The sequence below is a fragment of the Hyalella azteca genome, unplaced genomic scaffold (genome assembly GCF_000764305.2).
Source record: "Hyalella azteca isolate HAZT.00-mixed unplaced genomic scaffold, Hazt_2.0.2 contig7276, whole genome shotgun sequence".
Lineage (NCBI taxonomy): Eukaryota > Metazoa > Arthropoda > Malacostraca > Amphipoda > Hyalellidae > Hyalella > Hyalella azteca.
The window spans coordinates 364311-383610 of NW_025937404.1; the positions used below are offsets into that span (position 1 = coordinate 364311).

The 19300-nt window shown below is 38.3% G+C and overlaps 1 protein-coding gene across 1 annotated transcript; it reads left to right on the forward strand.

The window, feature by feature from the left end:
• Positions 1 to 16338: 16338 nt before the first annotated feature.
• On the forward strand, positions 16339 to 19056 carry LOC108678178 (ubiquinol-cytochrome-c reductase complex assembly factor 1). Its single transcript, XM_018166539.2, has 4 exons — positions 16339 to 16533; positions 16983 to 17125; positions 17528 to 17645; positions 18199 to 19056. Exons 1-4 carry the CDS (start codon positions 16339 to 16341, stop codon positions 18286 to 18288), a joined length of 546 nt encoding a protein of 181 aa, XP_018022028.1. The 3' UTR covers positions 18289 to 19056.
• The last annotated feature ends 244 nt before the right edge of the window (positions 19057 to 19300 follow it).

A 19300-nucleotide genomic window follows, 5' to 3' on the forward strand; every position in this document is an offset into this window, starting at 1 on the left:
GGTTCTGGATTCAAATATTTGACCTATGAGGAATATCCAACATAAGTTTGCTGGCAGCAACTTAACAAGGCTAAAGATACTAAACCACGGTTGGTTATTATCTCTTGTATGTTGTGCCACGAGCGCCCTTCATCTAACTGCCATAGCTAAGTTCCTAACAAACTTATAATTCACGTTTACTCTAATTTGACAAAAGTATGAAGTAAGATGCTGCAGCTTGCGGAAAATAGCTTTTTCAACAAATTATACAAATCTTAAGGTGATCGCATGAGCCACAATTTACGTAAGTCTGGGTTTTATGTCAGAAAGTGATCTGTTAATAATCAAGAACTGAATACTGATTGATTGATGGCCTCACGCTGCTCGAGTCATTTCTGCATGAGCATCAAACCCACATTGCTGGCATGAAAGCCACAAATAAGCCCGAGGAGGCGCGGCTTGGTCGTTGTGCTGTTCTAAGGTTCAGAAATTTTGGGCGTACTACGTAAAGTTAAAGTCTTTCGACACGAACCATTAACTTCATGCAGATCGGCGAGCGCCCACTTATGGCGGTGTCGGGTGCTTTGTTTCTCCTATGCAATCTAACTCATGGAAACGCAACTTGTCTTTCAATCCTGGTAGGAATAGCGTTAGTACGGAATCTTTATTATCGATCGTGTGTCAGCTGGAGTCATTACGAATTAGAGTGAATGGAGCCCCCAGATGGATGAGTATCATCAAGAAGATCTAATCGCTGCAGGTCTTTACGATACGAGACTATAACGCCCAGCTCTTCGTCACCTCAGATGGATAGCGTGTTAATTTGTCCCACACAAGGTGTGAAAGTCGCGCGTAAAATACCGAGCAAAGTTATGGGCGATTTGTTAACACATCTTATGCATTCTGCACGTCGAGGTCAAATGCACGTTACCGTGGACTTATGCAACAAAATTGTGTGGATCAACACAAGTAAACATGCACCCATGCTATTATACGAGAATCGGGAGATTTCGTATTGTAATACATGCATGTTAAAATGTACGGAAAAATTTCGTGTTCGATGTATCAACGTCGAATAATGCTTTGCGTCTCACAATATATTACAGATGAAAAACCGGTAATGTATTCTTTTCGGCACGAATACTTCAGAAAGTATTTCTCTGGGCCTAGTAACATTTAAACGATTTTTCCTGCAGGATGAAGTTTCATCTATCTGAGCCCAATTCCATTTGCCAATCCTGAGGCAATTTAGATGAAGTTGAAGTTGAAGACCATTGCTTTCTAAAGCAAACAATTACCACGTAACTAATGTAAATTTGTTTTAAGCTATAGCTTATGCGATGTAATATTATAGAGGTTAGTTTAATATTGGGTAAAATAAAGTGGTATCATATCCAGGTATCTAGGTTTTATATTTTAATACGAATCATTTGCATGCAAAACCGCCTCCGCGAATTGCATCCTGCAGCGTCGGAGCCATAAATGGGTACCCACCAAGTGTCTTATTAGATTCAAACACCTACTCAAGTATTATCCCTTTTAACGTCTCTTGTTGAAAGAAATTAGTATTTCAGCATTTATTAAATAAAGAAAAATCATTCTTTATTGAACAATCTGTGACATTTATGATACATTCAAATCTAATGCAATATTTCTAATACAAATTTGGCCCGTGATTTTCAAAAATTTTATTGTTAAACTCCAATTTTAGACAAAATAATTGTTATTATAGCACGATGAGGAGAATTGTTTCATCACAGCCCAAAATAACTTCAAATTTAATTGAAATGCCTATAACGATCATCAAGAGGACTGTACGTGGATTATTACACAAAATTAAGGTTATTTAGCCGTTATTTCCGGGAGATTTGAGAAGGAGGCGCAGCGAGGCGCGTGATGACCGTCTTCATTGGTGGCCATATTCCCAAATGACGGCCGCCATGATGAAGACGGCCGCCATGATGAATTACAGGAACGCAGCACGCCGGTAACCAAGACGCATAAAATGAACGGGCCTCTTCATGCAGGGCCTAAGCGGTCTGAAAATTATCACTGGAATATCGGTGGCCGAGGGTCGGCCACCGATAAGCAGAAGAAATTTTCCCTCATGAGATTTAGGCGAAAGCTGAAACTCGATTTGGATCCATGAACTTTGAGATGAACGGCTCATTAGGCCGGATTTTTTGAGGCTAGTTGAGCGGAAAGCAATGGATTGCGCCAAGTGCCGCTCAGCGGCCTGCAGCTGACCTCAGATGCCGCATGACATGCCATCTCAGCGGCCTGCAGCTGACCTCAGATGCCACATGACATGCCATCTCTGTGGCCTGCAGCTGACCTCAGATGTCGCATGACATGCCATCTCTGTGGCCTGCAGCTGACCTCAGATGTCGCATGACATGCCATCTCTGTGGCCTGCAGCTGACCTCAGATGAATGACATGCCATCTCAGCGGCCTGCAGCTGACCTCAGATGCAATGCACATGACATGCCATCTCAGCGGCCTGCAGCTGACCTCAGATGCAATGCATATGACATGCCATCTCAGCGGCCTGCAGCTGACCTCAGATGGCACTGCAACAGCAGGCATTGTTTATCGTGTCACTTCCTTCAAAGATTACAATGAAGTTATGTGATTGTTGATCGCCTAACTGCCATCTATACTACAAGCTCATGCACATGATCTGAACTGATTACTGACACACAAACTTCAATCATTTTCAGAGCGATAAATTTTATAGAGCCATTAGGTATGAATACAGATTTATCACACGTGAAGATTTTTTGAAAGCTTAAATCGCACATTATTCAAGAAATTAAAGTAAAAAAATGCAATTAATTATTTCAGTCATATTCTTAAAGCTTTCTGACTTACGATATGATTGGCGTTTAGAACTTAAAAAAAATTATGCTAAATTTTATGTGATTTTTATTTACTTTGAATTCCTGATTTTACATTTGCGTGAACTTTTACTCAGAATTTTTGGGTTACAAACTACTGATGGGTTTCTTTAGCAATTTAAGACGTTATTATTGTATTACTTAACTTATTTTCACTTAATCAGTCTAGTAGGCTAAGGTGCGCTGTCATGTATGACTGAAGCACAATTAAGGACGGCAGTGCGGCGCATAGCACAGCCATGCAGGGAGAGATCATATCAAATAAAACTGTTACATTGACGCTTCTTTTTCAGACCTATAAATCTGCATAAACATATTTTGTGGTTATCCCAATAGCCTAGATTGCAGATATTCTACCGTAGAGCAACACTCTCTAAGAACAGTCAAGTAAAAATAAAAATAGACAACTTTCTTCCGCGTACAAGGAGCATAACGATTTCCAAGAATTTCAAGATTCGAGGGAAGCTCTCAGTGAGAAGCCGCGAATATTGGTGGAGAGTTCGACACGCAGAGAAAGCTGATCTTAGCGCCTTTCTTGTGATCGGATTAATGAATATTCACTGAAAAATGAAGCTCTTCTACACAACGAGCAGAAAGCCTCGATCGGTCTGCGCATATAATTCTTGTAAATATCTAACAAGAACCAATAAATGTTATCATCATATTCATGCGCCCCTTCAAAAACTTGAATTGAATGGTATACTATCGATTCAAAAAATATATCTTATATGAAGTAAGCTCTCGTAACAGACGCCATTGGAATAGCACATCGTATAAAAAATACGATTGACGACAATTTCAGACTTTAAGGTCAACAATATATTTTCAAAATATTCTTCTGCAAATACTCGTCCATTCGTGTTCCTGCACACTTGGTCAAGTGGGCAGGAAATCGTAATGGTTGAGTTTTTTCTAAAGCCTTTCACGGATGTACAGTGCGTGCAATCTCTATCAGGATTTTGAGTGTCATATGTGACCCGCCCGCGATATTCTCAAGTTGATTGATTAAATTATTAACAGCTATCGGTAGGGATTGATTTATCCCATTGTTCAGTTTTTATTATTTTCGTTGCATGATAATAATAATATCTAAAAGCTTTGTTACTTCCGTTTAAACGACAACTTAGTTTCCGTCGTGGTGTCATTCATTATCACTCTGCCCTTGCTAGCCGGCTGTGTTCCGCTTCACCCGGCCCTATCATACTGCTTGGTCAGGCTATTTGGAGCCGCAGTTCTCGTAAGTTTTAATTCAGTGACCATTCGATCATTTATGTAGTCAATTTATTTTGCTCTAAATTTCAGTGTTAACGATTCACTTACGATATAAAATACTCGCATCTGGACATTGGGTGATATACATTGCATAGTACATAGCCATAGCATATGCCATGCATAGTACATAGTTCAGCCATTGTTACTCGTAAAATTTTCATGAATCTAATGTCAAATTCATCAATTCGATATCATTTGAATTTGTAAAGAATACGTCAAATTGTAAATCATTTCTTGTTATTTTGCATATTACGTTTTAGGTTGCCGATAAACTACCAGAATTAAATAAAGTCACACTGGTACCAACACCTGCTTTGTTTAAACCTGATACCACTTGGGCCAAGCGAGCTGCCGCCGTGACACATAGGACCTGCATTCACATTTATTACTCTGAAGTATTTCATTTAAACTGGTTTTTAACCAAGAATATATAAGTTTATTTTTTTTTTTGCATTGGAATGAGAATTTCGTGTAAAGAGACAAGTTAAAAAGAAGATTTTTTTCAAGTGACTCTACCGAAGAAAGATGTATTTAAAGTCAAGGGGCGCACTTAAGACATGTTTTGCTTCATGACCGCGGGCACAAAACCATCAATCCTTCGACAGACGAAGCATGTAAGCTGCGCAAGACAGCGCCTCACTCCGCTACACGCCACCAATGCTACACACGAGGCGTGTAAGCTGCGCAAGACAGCGCCTGACTTCGCTACACGCCACCAATGCTACACACGAGGCGTGTAAGCTGCGCAAGACAGCGCCTCACTCCGCTACACGCCACCAATGCTACACACGAGGCGTGTAAGCGGCGCAAGACAGCGCCTCACTCCGCTACACTAGGCGTGTAAACTGCTCCGGATTTGATTATTGAAGTGATATTTTTTTATTCACATAATAACTCAAATTTTATAAAGTCTAAACTGTATACAAATGTAATGTTTTTTACTTGGATGCCATTGAGTGACTTGCGTAGAAGAAATTTTTTTCAGACAAGTTGATCACCGAGCCTACAATATTCGACCACTGGTATGAGCAGTTCGTAGTAACAAAAAATTCGCTAATACTTTCCGTAGTCGATTTCAGAATATCGACTTGCTTCTACGGTAGAATGCCCGTGTTCGAACTGCTTGACTAATGTGTTGAGGGCAAACTTTAGAGCAAAATTAGGAAAATTTTCCGTGTTATCCGAGGTTCCGCGGTCAAACTTGCAAACACAGACATCCATGAGCGGCACTTCTACATAGTGATGAGGTTGAGCGCTACTCCTAGGACGGCTGCCTGATGTACGATGCGTAATGACAGAGCATTATGGATCATGAAACCACCCGCCACACAGCTATCGATGGCCCCAAAATGCCGCCATAAACAACACCTGCTGATACATCACGCAGCGGCAAACATTTTCTCGCTAATATGGAAGATTGGCTTGTGAAGTCGCTAGTAAATTCTGCTGCCGAGATAATGATAAGCCCAGCGATCTTCTGCATAACAGACGCATTGATGTTTTAATCTGGAGTATGAGATAGAATTTTTTTATTAAATAAAAAATATGATGTTTTATTTTGTTGTTCAGGGTGTATAGTAGAAATTTGATCTTGAAACTAGAGCAAGGTTGTGTTATTGTTAGGGAAACTGGCTCTTTAAAAATTTCAGAACGAGTTTTCATTTCGATGACGTAATAGGCAAGGAATACTGAGAAATAAATAAAGCTATCAAATTGCCTCCTGCATTTTACAACACAACATCTAAGCAATTATTGGTAATAGGTAAATCTCACTTTTTGAATAATAAAAGAATTGTTCCACATACTAGAAATTGATATTGATTGGCCGGTCTTCTTGATAGAGAAGTTTATAAAGACCAGTCACACACAGAAAAATATGAAACCATTCAATGAAAACGGTAAATATAGCTTATTCGTTCACTGAGTTTTCTGTCAATTAATGGCGGGAATTTCTAAATTGTGCTATGGGTGCCACAAGCGATAGACGACAATAACGTTCCCGATATTTAATTAAATATTTCTACCTCAAGAAATGTTTATCATGAAGCACTATGAAATACGGCAACTGCTGCCATTCGTGACTCATCTGGTCCCCTTGGCTTGGATCAACGTCAAATTGAGATATTACACGTATTTTATGCGTCAATTTATAAGCGCATTGAATAAAATAAAATGCTATATGTTATATAAATTACTGGCATGTGTGTAGCTTTAGTTGTACGAGGGGCGAAAAGAGCGTTGACGGAATGGTAAGCCTCAAAGTGGTAAGATATTACAAAAAATTTAAACAGCATCTGTTAACCGCTAATAGTTAACACATATGCTGCTCAACAGTATAGATACCCTGACCTATGGGGTAACAGATGCTGCTCAACAGTATAGATACCCTGATCTATGCATGGAGCAACAGATGCTGCTGAACCGTATAGATACCCTGATATATATAGGGAACAGATGTTACTCAACAGTATAGTTACTCTGATCTATGGAGCAACAGATGCTGCTGAACAGTATAGATACCCTAATCTATGGGGAACAGATGTTACTCAACAGTATAGATACCCTGATCTATGGGGAAACAGATGCTGCTCAACAGTATAGTGTATAGAAACCCTGATACCATAGTTCGGGCGTAAAAGATATACTGTACGTCAAGATGGTCATTAGATTAGTGATACTTTTGACATGAACCAATTTAAATATATTTATTATGGTTGTTAGGTCTTCAGACCTTTGTTTCAGTAAACAAAGAAGAATTGATCGGAAGCCTTAATGAGCTTGTTACTTTTCCTATCTCTTACTTTTTTCGACTACATAATTAGAGCATTGAAACCGTATCAGATGTCTCATCAAAATTGTCATGGAAGACGAATCGAGAAAAGTAGCAGCCCCAAACAAAACAAAGTAGTTTACTTGACATAAATCTTGAGGGCAAATGCCATTCAAACTGCTTTTATTCACCAAGATAAAATGCACGACCTCGTTAGACGGCAAATAAGGCTTCATTACCACCGCAGATAATTTAGCAATACCAACAAGTTGCCGATGCATCACAGGCATGAAGCCGGCACCAATGGCATTATAGTGAACCACTCCGGGGATAATTAAACCAACTGGCCGGTCTTCTGGAGTCTAATTTGCACTTTTGAATCATTTAAACGTTATCTGTAGGATGTCTGTAGCTCAGCGTGAGGCCTGGCTTGCTTCCATACCACTTCGACACGCTGATCCCCACCAGCCGCGTTCACATAAAACACCACTCGCCCGATGCTTTGGTTATCGATACGGAATTTAAATCACATAATGTCGTAATTATATATAAGAGGAATACCTGAGGAAATTACATATAAAGAATTTCTTTATTTGAACGTGTGTCTAAATGATACGTGTGAACATTATAAGAAATACACACGTATACGACCTCTGGATTTGCAGTTTTTATGTCGATAATTCGAGTTGCGGCCGCGGAGTGAACACGGCTCGCACGGGCGCACTCTTCCTCCCCGGCATCAATGGTTTCTAATTAAGAGTTGCTCGCTCATTGGTTACTCCTAATCAACAAAGAAGAGTGACTCGTTTTCTATGATAATTTGATTCAGCTGGCCGCTCAATCGCTGCACAAACCTTATCTCACGCGATGACTCTTCATTCAGCTCCGCCTAAGATTTAATGCTCGAAATTTCTGCCGCGTAACATTCGAACGCTACCATATGCTTGGTCAAAACTGTTCGAATAACTTGAGAGCTTTTTTTTAACTGGTACAGTGATGATGTCAGAAAGTCAAGCACAGATGATTTCATGACAAATGAGACCCAATAAAGGAAACATTGCAATTTTCGGATGCATATTAAATAGTATTATTTAATTAAAAAGTTCACTAAGTCCAGCTAATAGGCAGAGGTGGGCATAAGCGCGCTACATGTAGCGACCGCTACTAGCAGCAGCTACATTTTTAGTAGCGGTAGCGGCGCTTAATTCAAGTAATTGTAGCGGTAGCAAATAGACGGAATACGTCCAACGTTACATCCGACGAAGACTCGGAGACGGAGGACGACGAAGGCGGCGCATCAGCGTGACCGTGGACTACGACGTCCTAAACTCATCATAAGGTCATAAGGTAGCGGTAGCGCCCGCTACATACATATTTAAGTAGCGATACAAGGTTTTGCCGCTACAGCGCTACCGCTACATTTATTATTTATAGATAAAGCCTCTAGATTTTACTTAATAGTATTAAATATTATTTAAAAGCCAGCATGAGACTTACATAATATAGATTACAGAATAAAACTATACGAAAAATTTCGGTGTAATGTTATCAACCTCAGCCTGCTGCTAGTGTCAACATGTTAGTTGTTAACAGAGGTGGGCAGTAGCGCGCTACATGTATAGCGGCCGCTACTAGCGGCCGCTACATTTTCAGTAGCGGTAGCAGCACCACATTTAAGCAATTTGTAGCGGTAGCGGCCGCTACATTTCAAAGTAGCGCTGTTACAGCTCTAAAAAAATGATAATAATTGAGAGTTCCTAACGTCTCAGTGAGACCCATGCACCGGCAGTTCGTGCGGTTTTCCAGGTCACGTGTGGGAATGAAATTCTCATGAGAAATGTGTTTTATTATTTATTGTTTAAAAAGGTTTAGAGGCTTGAAATATATAATATTGGTGAAAGTGGAGCTGAATACGAATGAATTAGAAATGAAGCTCACTGATATTGTTTTTGTCGAATGCATATTAATTCTAGCCGTAAACCAGAGCGATACAAATCAAAATTCGTGAATGAACATTAAATTATTTACTTTACAAAATATCCCGTTCCTTTACATCAGAAAACGAGGAAAATTTAATCATGAAAATTACTATTTGTCTACAGATAACTTTGAATTACGTGCGAGTGTTCCTATGCTGTCAATTGACTACAAAGTTACTGTACAAGCTCTTGATTAGCATAAGTGTACAAGTGTACACTTAAAAGTCACAGATTCAGTTATAAAAATAGACATTTGACAAAGGATAAATGTGTATAAAAACATGAACCAGCGATCATAGAACTCAAGGTATATGTTAGAATTCATCAGAGTATTATTGACTATTCATTTCTTAATGGATTGGGTAAATTATTGTTGTTAATTAAGATATCACAATTATTGGTCGCAAGCATGGAAAGTATTTGAAAAGTAGAGTCATGCATCTATTTTCCCAAATTATTAGTAAACAGAACTATTCCCCATTATATTTACTTGGAATCTTTTCTAAAAAAACATGGAATGTTTTATGAAGAATAAGTAGGAGTTGAAATTTACTCCCATTAAAAAATTTACTCCCATTCCTGCTCGGTGTCGTCGGAACATTTCGTGCCGGCTACAAGTCGTAAATTTTATTAACGGAAATGCGAAGTTATATATGCAATTTAAGCCAGAAAACTTTAATGCACCGCAGTTATTTACATCAAATTATGATTTATAATAATAATATTCACAGGGATTATATTAGAATTATACACATTATATATGTATTTAAATATCATTATACATATAAATGTTTATGTTCAAAAAAGTTTGCCCCATAATATATTCACCGGTACCGTAGTAAGTTTTCCACTCGTAGAAATATATATTTTAAGTCAGTGTTTGTTATATTGAACATGATGATGATGTAATTTTTTACAAATAAATGTAATTTCTATGAACATAAAAACCTCAATGGTTTTAAAATTCAAAAATATTTATAATGAGTGATTTATCCTGAAGCACCCAAACGATTTAATGTCGCGATGTTAAATTGTTTTATTTGCAAGCGCCCAGAGTAACCAATCCCTGGTGGAAGATTTGGATAGTAATTATCACAAAATAGTGCTAAAAAATGCTCATTAACACAATTTTTTCAACTTCCTTCTTCTTTCCTTCTTTACCTGGCTTCTTCTTCTTTACTGGCAACTACGAAGGACGGATCCAAATTTTGCGGATTTTCTTGCTCATGGGCTGCTCATTTACTCCCTCCACATTGGGTCGCCTGCCGAAGACCACCATTGCCCTGGATGTAATGGACTATCATGATTCCTGCCTTCCGGAACGTAGCCTATAACACTTCAAGCCGTCCGTATCTAGGCCGTGGGTCGAACCAGCCCTCGGTCGAACGGCCACTTGTCGAAGGACGATAAATTTTGGAACAGAACTACGCTATCTGAAACCTAACCTCAGATGCGGTGAACGTAAAGTTACGTAATTTCACGATGCCTGGAAGTCATATTCGGTCCGCGGCCTGGTGGTGCACGGCAGGTGATGGTCAAGGCCGGAAGAGGAGAAAGCCGAGTGGTGCACGGCCCGCACGGGCACGGCTGATTGGTGTTGGTCCGGAGAGATCCAAGGCGTTCGATTCTGACGATTCAGGGCTTATTGGTGCACAAAATTGGTGGTGCACGGCTGCGCTCCCCTCCGCCTCCAACATCTACGTGCATTTGAATGATTTGTTCCTCATCCTGCATTCCAGCTTACTGGAACTAGTGCAGACTGCAGAGTGACTGAGTGAGTGCAGACGGCCAGACGCCCTTGGAGGATGGAGTGGAGCCTTCAGCCTTGGACGATTGATGTCGGTTGGTTTCGGCATATTAAGGTTTTGTATTTTAGCAGGATCGATATTTTGGTTGGGTGAAGAGTGGCATTTTTGTTCTCTTACAATATACAAATTAATACAATTAACGTTTTTTAATGGAAAAAGGTTTGACGCGATCCGGTATTGGTGCGGTGGTGGACTGGTGAGTGATTACTTTCGCCTGATACAATTGCCCCGTTGCCCAATAGTAACTGAATTGTTTCACCAAAATGTTCCCCCATGCTTACCTAACAGACACAGAGCACTATGCCAACCAATAAGTTTTATCTCTCATGCACGTGCCAATGGTGCCATCATGTCCACCTTGCAGATCCATGTGCCGCATATGCTTGCAAGTTGCAATCCTTGCATCTCCTCTGGTGTCCCCATTGCCTCCTTGGTTCAATGTACTTGTAGACAAGTACTTTTTGGACCAATTTTGTTTGGCTACAGTGTCAGTTACCTCTTCTGATGCTGCTGTACAAATTTTCTCTGATAGACTGATATGACTCAGACTAACTCAAAATTTCTTACTCAACAGCATAGTGGCAAAGCAGAGAGTTTTTTAGACTCTCCTTCAAGTTCATTTTTGAGTCCTATAAGTAGACCAGTAAAGTATCCTGGATACCAGCATTATCATACTTAAGAAATTGGTTTAAATTTTGAGTAAATGAAGAAATTAAAAATGAACTGATTCTAAAAAAGCTCTGGTTTGCCACTATGCTCAACAGCAATCTACACGGATGCGTCGCAGATCAAAACCCCCACACCCTCCACATCCGCGGCACTGTTCATCCCATCCAAAGGTGTTCTACTGAGCTGGAAGCTCCGTCCGGAGGTAGAAGTAATAGAGTCGGAGCTTTTTGCCATTCGAGAAGCCTTGCATTGGTCTCAGAATAATCTCACAACAGAAAAAATTGTTATACTCACTGATTCACAAGCATCCATTCATCTCATAAGAAATAGACAGCCCTCATGCTACCTTAACCTAATATTTCTAATTCAGAGCAAAATTATGTCTTTAACCTCCTCTCATGAAGTATATATCCAATACATTCCTGGACATAAAGGAATATCCGGCAATGAGACAGCAGATCGCGCTGCCCACTATGCAGAGGGTGGATGCAGCGTCGCCAATATATGGATTTTTAAGCCCAAAGCATCGCCGGCCATTTTAAAGATGCGTTGCCAGGTAATTTTTAATGAAAAGCCATTTACGCTGAGTAATGACGAACTATTTGGAATTGGAATTGGGGTGCGTGGTGACCTACGGTCACGACCTTTAAATCGGTCATACACGCTGCCTAAAAAACTTTTACTAGCATCAAAAAAATTAAAAGTTCACACTCTTATGTTAACAAAAAAGTTCAAATATACCATATTCACAGCTGTCCTAAGAAAAAATATAAAAATTTGACAATTGCAAAAAAATTAAAACCACGTACCAAAACAATTCGGCACGTTCACACGTCTTCCCACCCTCCCCTCTCTCAACCCTCCATTCCTCAAGACTCCACTCTTATCATCCTCCTCCTCTCCCTCATCCTCCACACGTTTTCCAAATATCTCTTCACACTCTCAAACAGCCGCAGTTGCTCCCTCAGACAGACCCGTAATTATTGCCATCCACTCATCGTTTGTTCTCTCATGCCCCACCTCGTTAGTCTCACCTCTCTCATTCAGAATCACCTCAATCATAGACTGACGCTCTCTCTCATACGTCCCACATTCCATCAACAAGTGCTCTACAAAACCTCATTCATTTAAATGCAGCATTTGCCCTTTCCAGTAGCAATATTCTCGTAGTAACTCTGCACTCTGAAGTGTCTTATCTCTGAATTTTTGCCCACAGTTACGCAACCCCCGTAAATCACCGTCCTGTCGAGGGGCTACCTTGGACGCGTCTCCAGAGCTCCTTCAACTACAAATAGAAGAAGAAGAAGACTTCGTTGGAGAATTTGTTCTGAACTGAGAACTCTTCTTTTTTAGGCAAAGTAAAATTGATATTGTTTGTGGAGGACTTTCTGTCTCGACATTTTTGTGTTGTATCCTATTTGTATTTACGTGTATGTGTATTATGTACTTTTGTCCAACAAAATTCACTATTCAATGTTTCTCTTTACTTGAAAATGAATGTTGCTAGGCCTACTTGCTACTTTCGAAACATAACATAACCCCATCACAATACTTAAGTTAATAACATAATGTACCCCAATCCCCATTTTGATTGTGTGGCAGGGTGGCCCAGTGGTTAAAGTTCAGAGTACCAAGATTGGCGCAGAGAGTTATCTTTGCACTTTGCAGCCTTTGCTTTCAATGCTTTATGGGCCTTTTGCTGCCCATTTGCATTGGCTTTGCTTGACAATTATAACAGATTAACAGAATCTAGTACTTGATTTGGCTGATTTTGGATTTTAAGGAGATCCAAATTGAAAATTCCAGGTTACTGGTTGTGGTTAGGCTTAGGCACTTAGCCTCTTAGGGGCTAGGGCCTATGGCTATGGTGTTTGGAATTGGGGCAGGCAGGCTCAGCAGTCAGGATTGAAATTTTTATATAAGTTTTTGCACCCTTGTTTTACAATGAGTCTGAATGAGATACAAACTATATAATTCATCTAGCAGGAATTTTGCAGCTCCAAAAAATGGGGAAAATATCTAATTAGCCTACGGATTAGTGTAATTAGCTGAGGGAGAGTGGTGTGGCGGGGCTGCATCTAGAAACTTTTTGTTGCTGAGTTGTGGTCACTTGTGAGTGTGACTGCAAATCTGTGAATTACTGGCACCCAGTCAGCTGGCTGCTGCTAGCTATTAGGCCTAGCTAGTGCTTTGTCCGCTGCTCCGCATCCAGATCTGATGGCTGATGCCCCAATGTAAAAAAGTCAGGCAGAGATTTTAGATTTTCTGTATTAATGGGTGAAAATGAATATTTATAGGTGATTTTCATCAACTGCAAGTGAAATAATATGCATTTAAAAATTACTTTTACACATGTACAATTAATTTCCAATTTTATTATCAAATAATAAAAAATTAATTTTTTGAATTTTATTTTTAAAATATAAAAAACTCAATTGAAATTGAATCATGTTTAGCTATAGGAATTCATTAAATTGCATAGTTTAGATTATAAATAGGCTAAATAAAGTAAGACTTGTTGAATCCTAAGATTAAAACAAACAAAAACAAAGCCTATTTTGGATCAAGCATGGAATATATCTACTTGGTGAGCTGCAACTAAATTTCTTGAGCTGTGGTTGTATGGATTTGCCAGCCATGATTCCATTTCTTCTAGCCGTGATTTCATTTTTTCAAGCCATGAATTCTATATCTCAGCCATGAAAAACCATTTACAAGGTTCAAATTTATTTACAAAATCCATGCATCCCAAGTCTCTAATTTAACTCTTAATACAGTCAAACGGCAACAACAATAACATTTGCCTTTACTGTAAGCTGAAAATATGTTAATGCAGTCTGAAATGACCTCAACAAAAAGTTTAGCTTGACTTGTTTACATTATGATGGTTACATTCTGCAGGATGTTTTTGCGGGAATGGTAAAGTAATGTGAATTGCGGATGTGAAAAATGTTATGAAATGACATGTTTGCAAAAAGCAAACCATGAATTTTTCAATCAAGCAAAAATTTATGACTTTTGAGCTGCAAGATTTCATACCCACTGAAATTATATGATATTAGAGCCATGATATTTCAGACAAAAATAGGATTTTTCCAGCCTGTTTTGGATTAGAATGAATAAGAAAAAAATATAACTCAGTACTCACTGCAGTGAGTGACAGAGAGCGCATTTTCTCATCGACGAAAACTTGAGTTCATGGACAGACAGACAGACGGACGGACGGATGGACATGGCGAGCACAATAGTGCATTTTTTCCATAAATGAGAAAATGCGCTAAAAATGCTTATGATTGCTAATAAGTTCAGAATTGTATAAATATCCCTTTGCCCATTTCTCCTGCAAAAAAATATTAATATGGCACATTTTTGCCAGCAGCATTAAAAAATTACCTGTGAAATGACCAATCAATTTTATCCTTTTGGGGTACCGGTACCTAAATAGGTTCTTACATTTATTATTGTTATTATTACTACCGTACTTCCAATAGTTGAGTTATGACTAATGCTGCTGTGCATGAACATTTCCAGGTACTTAATAAATTTTTTTTACTTACAGTACCAAAAATATGGTTCTATTGACAATCATAAATCATGAAGTTTGATTGCTTAGATTCACGTGATTATTGAGCTTACATCTTTCTGAAAGAGTGATAATTAGAAAGCCAACAATATGAACTTTTCAAGGATGAAACTAAGAACATTTCCTTCCAATTTCTACTTCACTCCAACTGAAGCATATGCATCTATTTTATTTAATTCAACATGTCTTCTTTTAAACCATAATAAAAATCTGGTAGCAAAATTTCAAAATTACCCACTAGGTTGTGGCACTGCTTTATGCAATCTACAGGCACATGTGTCTCAATGTGAGCGTACTTTCCACAGCAGCTCCAATCATTTGTTTTCCAAGTCACCTGACCAGTTCAAGGATGGAAAAGGATTTTTGTCAAAGATATTTTCAAGCAAAAAGAGATCTCAAAGTATGCTCCTCAGATGTGGCTATGATCTTTACTCAAACATCTCCCAAAATACAGATATTCTTCTGTTTTTTAAAGGTGGGTTTTCTTAGTTCACTATTTTATAGGTTTATACTCTAAAATAAAATCCTACATCTGCAAAAGTTTGAATGCAATCTAAATTCACCTTATCATCATTGTAAATGTTTCGGACTCCAGCTTCATCATCAGTTTAAAAAGTTATATAGAATGCAAAGCAATGATTAGTGAAAATCTAAATATAAATATATATTTGAAAAATATTAAAACCTAAGTATTAAGAACTGACAACCTAAGAAAAAACTATTGATTCTAAATTTTATAGGATAAGAACTGTACAAGTTTGTCAGTTTAGTTTTCTGTTTGAAAATATGCTGTATTTTCAAAATTTTCCCTTTTTAGTTACAAATAAGGTGTTGTATTGACACATACATTTATAATGATAAAGTGTCAACTTCCACTTCTGTTTGATTGATGAATATTTTAAACTATACATTGATGAAACAGTCCTTTTCTTAAGCTATATTCCAACACACCTTTTCAAGTATTAAATCATAAGTTGTTTCAGTTCCATGGAACTGAAACAACAACAACTTCCATTGTTTCAGTTTTTCCATGCAAAAGAAATAGAAAAATTATCACATAATTTGTTGAATTTTACAATTGAATCGTTTTTTCTAGGGTCAATCCACAATTACTCATTCTTAGTGTAAATTCTTGATATTTATTCTAAAATAACTGCATTCTTCAGTGCTGTCTCTTCAAGACACATTGTTCTCCTGGTTCCTGGTCATGGAGCTGCAGGTGTGGCTAGTCTCAGTGAGGTTAATGGCTGAGGGAGAGGATGGCACTAAAATTACTGTGTTTTTCAGTGCTGTCTCTTCAAGACACATTGTTCTCCTGGTTCCTGGTCATGGAGCTGCAGGTGTGGCTAGTCTCAGTGAGGCTAATGGCTGAGGGAGAGGATGGCACTAAAATTACTGTGTTTTTCAGTGCTGTCTCTTCAAGACACATTATTCTCCTGGTTCCTGGTCATGGAGCTGCAGGTGTGGCTAGTCTCAGTGAGGCTAATGGCTGAGGGAGAGGATGGCAAGACAGCAAGAAATGCCCTCATCTCTGCACTATGGGATGACACTAATGCCAAAATCAAGGATTTGGGTGTCAGTTGCTTGCTTAACTTTTGGTAGACATAAGTTATAATATTGAGGTTGAAAGTTATAAGACTTTTGGGAACAATTGGATAATTTTAGTATTATTGTTGGGGACAATCATCACAATAATTTGAATTTTCATTTTAAAACCTCCTTGTTTCATCTGATCTTCACAAAATGTTGAATATTGATAGTTTATGACTATGATGAAATTTGAAGAATCAGTATTTAGATGTAATCATGAAAATGTTTTTTTTCTCATGTTGTGATTTAAAAGGTAAAAATAAATTTATTGAAATAGTGACCCAAGTAGCTAAGTTTAATATAATGAAAAAATTTTAAATAGTTGAAATTGATTCAAAGAATCAAAAAGTTTAAATTTTAGTTACCTAATATGAACTGAATTTTTGGTCTTTGATTTGTGGAAAAGATTTGATATAATAGAATTTATGCCTCAGGTGCGGTCTACCAGCAAGAGAGCTGACCTAGAAGATATGAACTCGCACTTACAGACATCACTTGTGAGCTATGATGAGGGTCTGCTTGGGAGCGACCGAGACCTGGCAGGAGCCGTGTGGCGGAGACTTGTGAGACGTTTAATGTGAGAATCTAAAACATACTTTCATATTGTAGTATATATAAAATATATACTTTTTAGGATGGATTACATGAACTCTGTAAATTTGAGATTAAAAGTACGTAAGGATTGTTATTTTAATTTTAAATCATGCTGTGAGTGGCAAGACCTGATGTTAGAATATAGGGACCCATGTTCAAATTATAAGTAAAATAATATAAAAACCAAACAACACAAAATAAGTAAATTGCGTTTCTTTAAAATCATTTCATCTAATTCCCAGTCTAAGTGATATTTGAATTTACCCCTGTTTTTTTCACTGGTATTTATAATTTCCTAATTAACCTGTCCTAATGAAGCAGAAAGTTGCTCATTAATTATTTAAGCAATTTTTCATATTTTTGTTAACTGTTTATTCCCCAACAGAGATAATGAGGCTGGGGAAGAACAAGACACCCAGACGAGTAAGGTGCTGGAAAACATTGCTGAGCCTCAGGCTGATCCTCGCTGCCTGGAGTCCCTCGTCAGCTACATCAGGCAGCAGGTAGTGACGTGGGTCCCAGGGCCGCAATATAAAAAATACGTATCAGTTTGTAACTGTTTTAGAAAATCAATAGTGGCTTTTATAACTAAACTCACAAATCACTCATGAGATATATGCTGCTGTGTGTATTTAGCGAGTTTCACCAAGTCACTGACATCAGGTTCACAACAATTTTTACTGAACTCCCATTACCGTACCAAATTTTTAGTAAATGATGCATAATATTTCAAGTTTATCAAGTTTATAACAATGCAAGCTGTAGATACATTTCATATGACCTCCATCACCCTTCATTCACGCCCCGTTCCATATGATCTGCATAACCTTCCCTTCATGCCCCTTCAAATGATCTGCATAACCTTCCCTTCATGCCCCCTCCACATGATCTGCATAACCTTCCCTTCATGCCCCTTCACATTATCGTCGATATATTCAAGCCCCTTCAAAGCAGTTACTGCAGGTGTTGACTGCAGTAACTGTAAGTGTTTAGGGCAGTAACTGCGGGTGTAGATGGCAGTAATATTAAAGGTATATCACAACCGCTTAATTGCAGGTGCAGCTGCTGGATGCTCTGGACACCGACGCTCTGCTGACTGCAAAGCTTACCTGGACGCAGCCCAGCCTACCAGAGACTTTCACTTAGCTGCGACCTCGTGCTGGATTAAAAATTTTTACCTTCAGTAATAATAGTCAAAAATGATGTCCTAAAGCTCAAGGCAACTTCACCCTCAATATTATATAATAGTTGTGTTATATAGTGGATATAACAGTTCTTTTATACACTGAGTTTGTTTCGGTGATTCAAGTCAATCTCACCTTGACTACATCTATAACCTATTCCACCCTTCCTCTCCAGGCAAATGACGTGGAAACGACGTTGATTAAGAGTTCAATCAACGTTATTTCAACGTCAGATGCCTGCTGGGGATCCTAACTTGGCTCTCTACATAATAAATGTCGGAATGCTTCAAACACGCCATGTTGATGTCGTCAGTGGTGTAAATTTGATGGTATTTGCCTTGCATTTTCTTGTGTATTGTTCATGGATTATTTATAATTTTGTTATCGAAAAAACGCGTGAAATGGCGGCTGGTGAAGTAGTTTATCTATAGAATATGTAAAAGAAGTTGCAAATCCTTGCAGAAGAAGAAGTTGCACAGAAAAACAGCAATATCTTCCCATGGAAAGAAAAAAATAGTTTTGAAAATTCGAGTTCTGATTTTCTTATCGTAAATTATTATGTATTTTTTTAGATTGTGATTACCGTATGTTTTGTTGACATGTCGTCGATATTATTTAGACAAAATGCTCCCAGAATAGGTTGACAGATATATACGTTGTATGGATTCAGTCAAAGTGGAAGTGTAAATACTACTGAGGTTTTTGTACAAATAAAAATGAATGAAAATTTTAATTGTGCCTTGATTAATGGTTCCCCCGTAAAATGCATATTCAATTCAATAAACAATATTCTCATTCTGTATAATTTTGGAATAAAGCATCCTGTCAGGGCAACCTCTAAGGCCTTAGTCGGAAGGAAGGACAATGACGAAGACTATTTATTTTTCTTTAACAAGTATAATTAAGGATAGAATTAACAATAATTTAGGGAGTTAACGAGCTTGTAACTTGCTTGCTTAAGATTAGACACCTGA

What these genes read in the sequence shown, in the direction of transcription:
- LOC108678178 (XM_018166539.2), top strand. Translation starts at nt 16,339, where the DNA reads ATGGCACTAAAATTACTGTGTTTTTCAGTGCTGTCTCTTCAAGACACA. An exon ending in AGACTTGTGAGACGTTTAAT is followed by an intron (nt 17,126 to 17,527) that starts GTGAGAATCTAA and finishes ATTCCCCAACAG; the next exon opens with AGATAATGAGGCTGGGGAAG. An exon ending in TCAGCTACATCAGGCAGCAG is followed by an intron (nt 17,646 to 18,198) that starts GTAGTGACGTGG and finishes GCTTAATTGCAG; the next exon opens with GTGCAGCTGCTGGATGCTCT.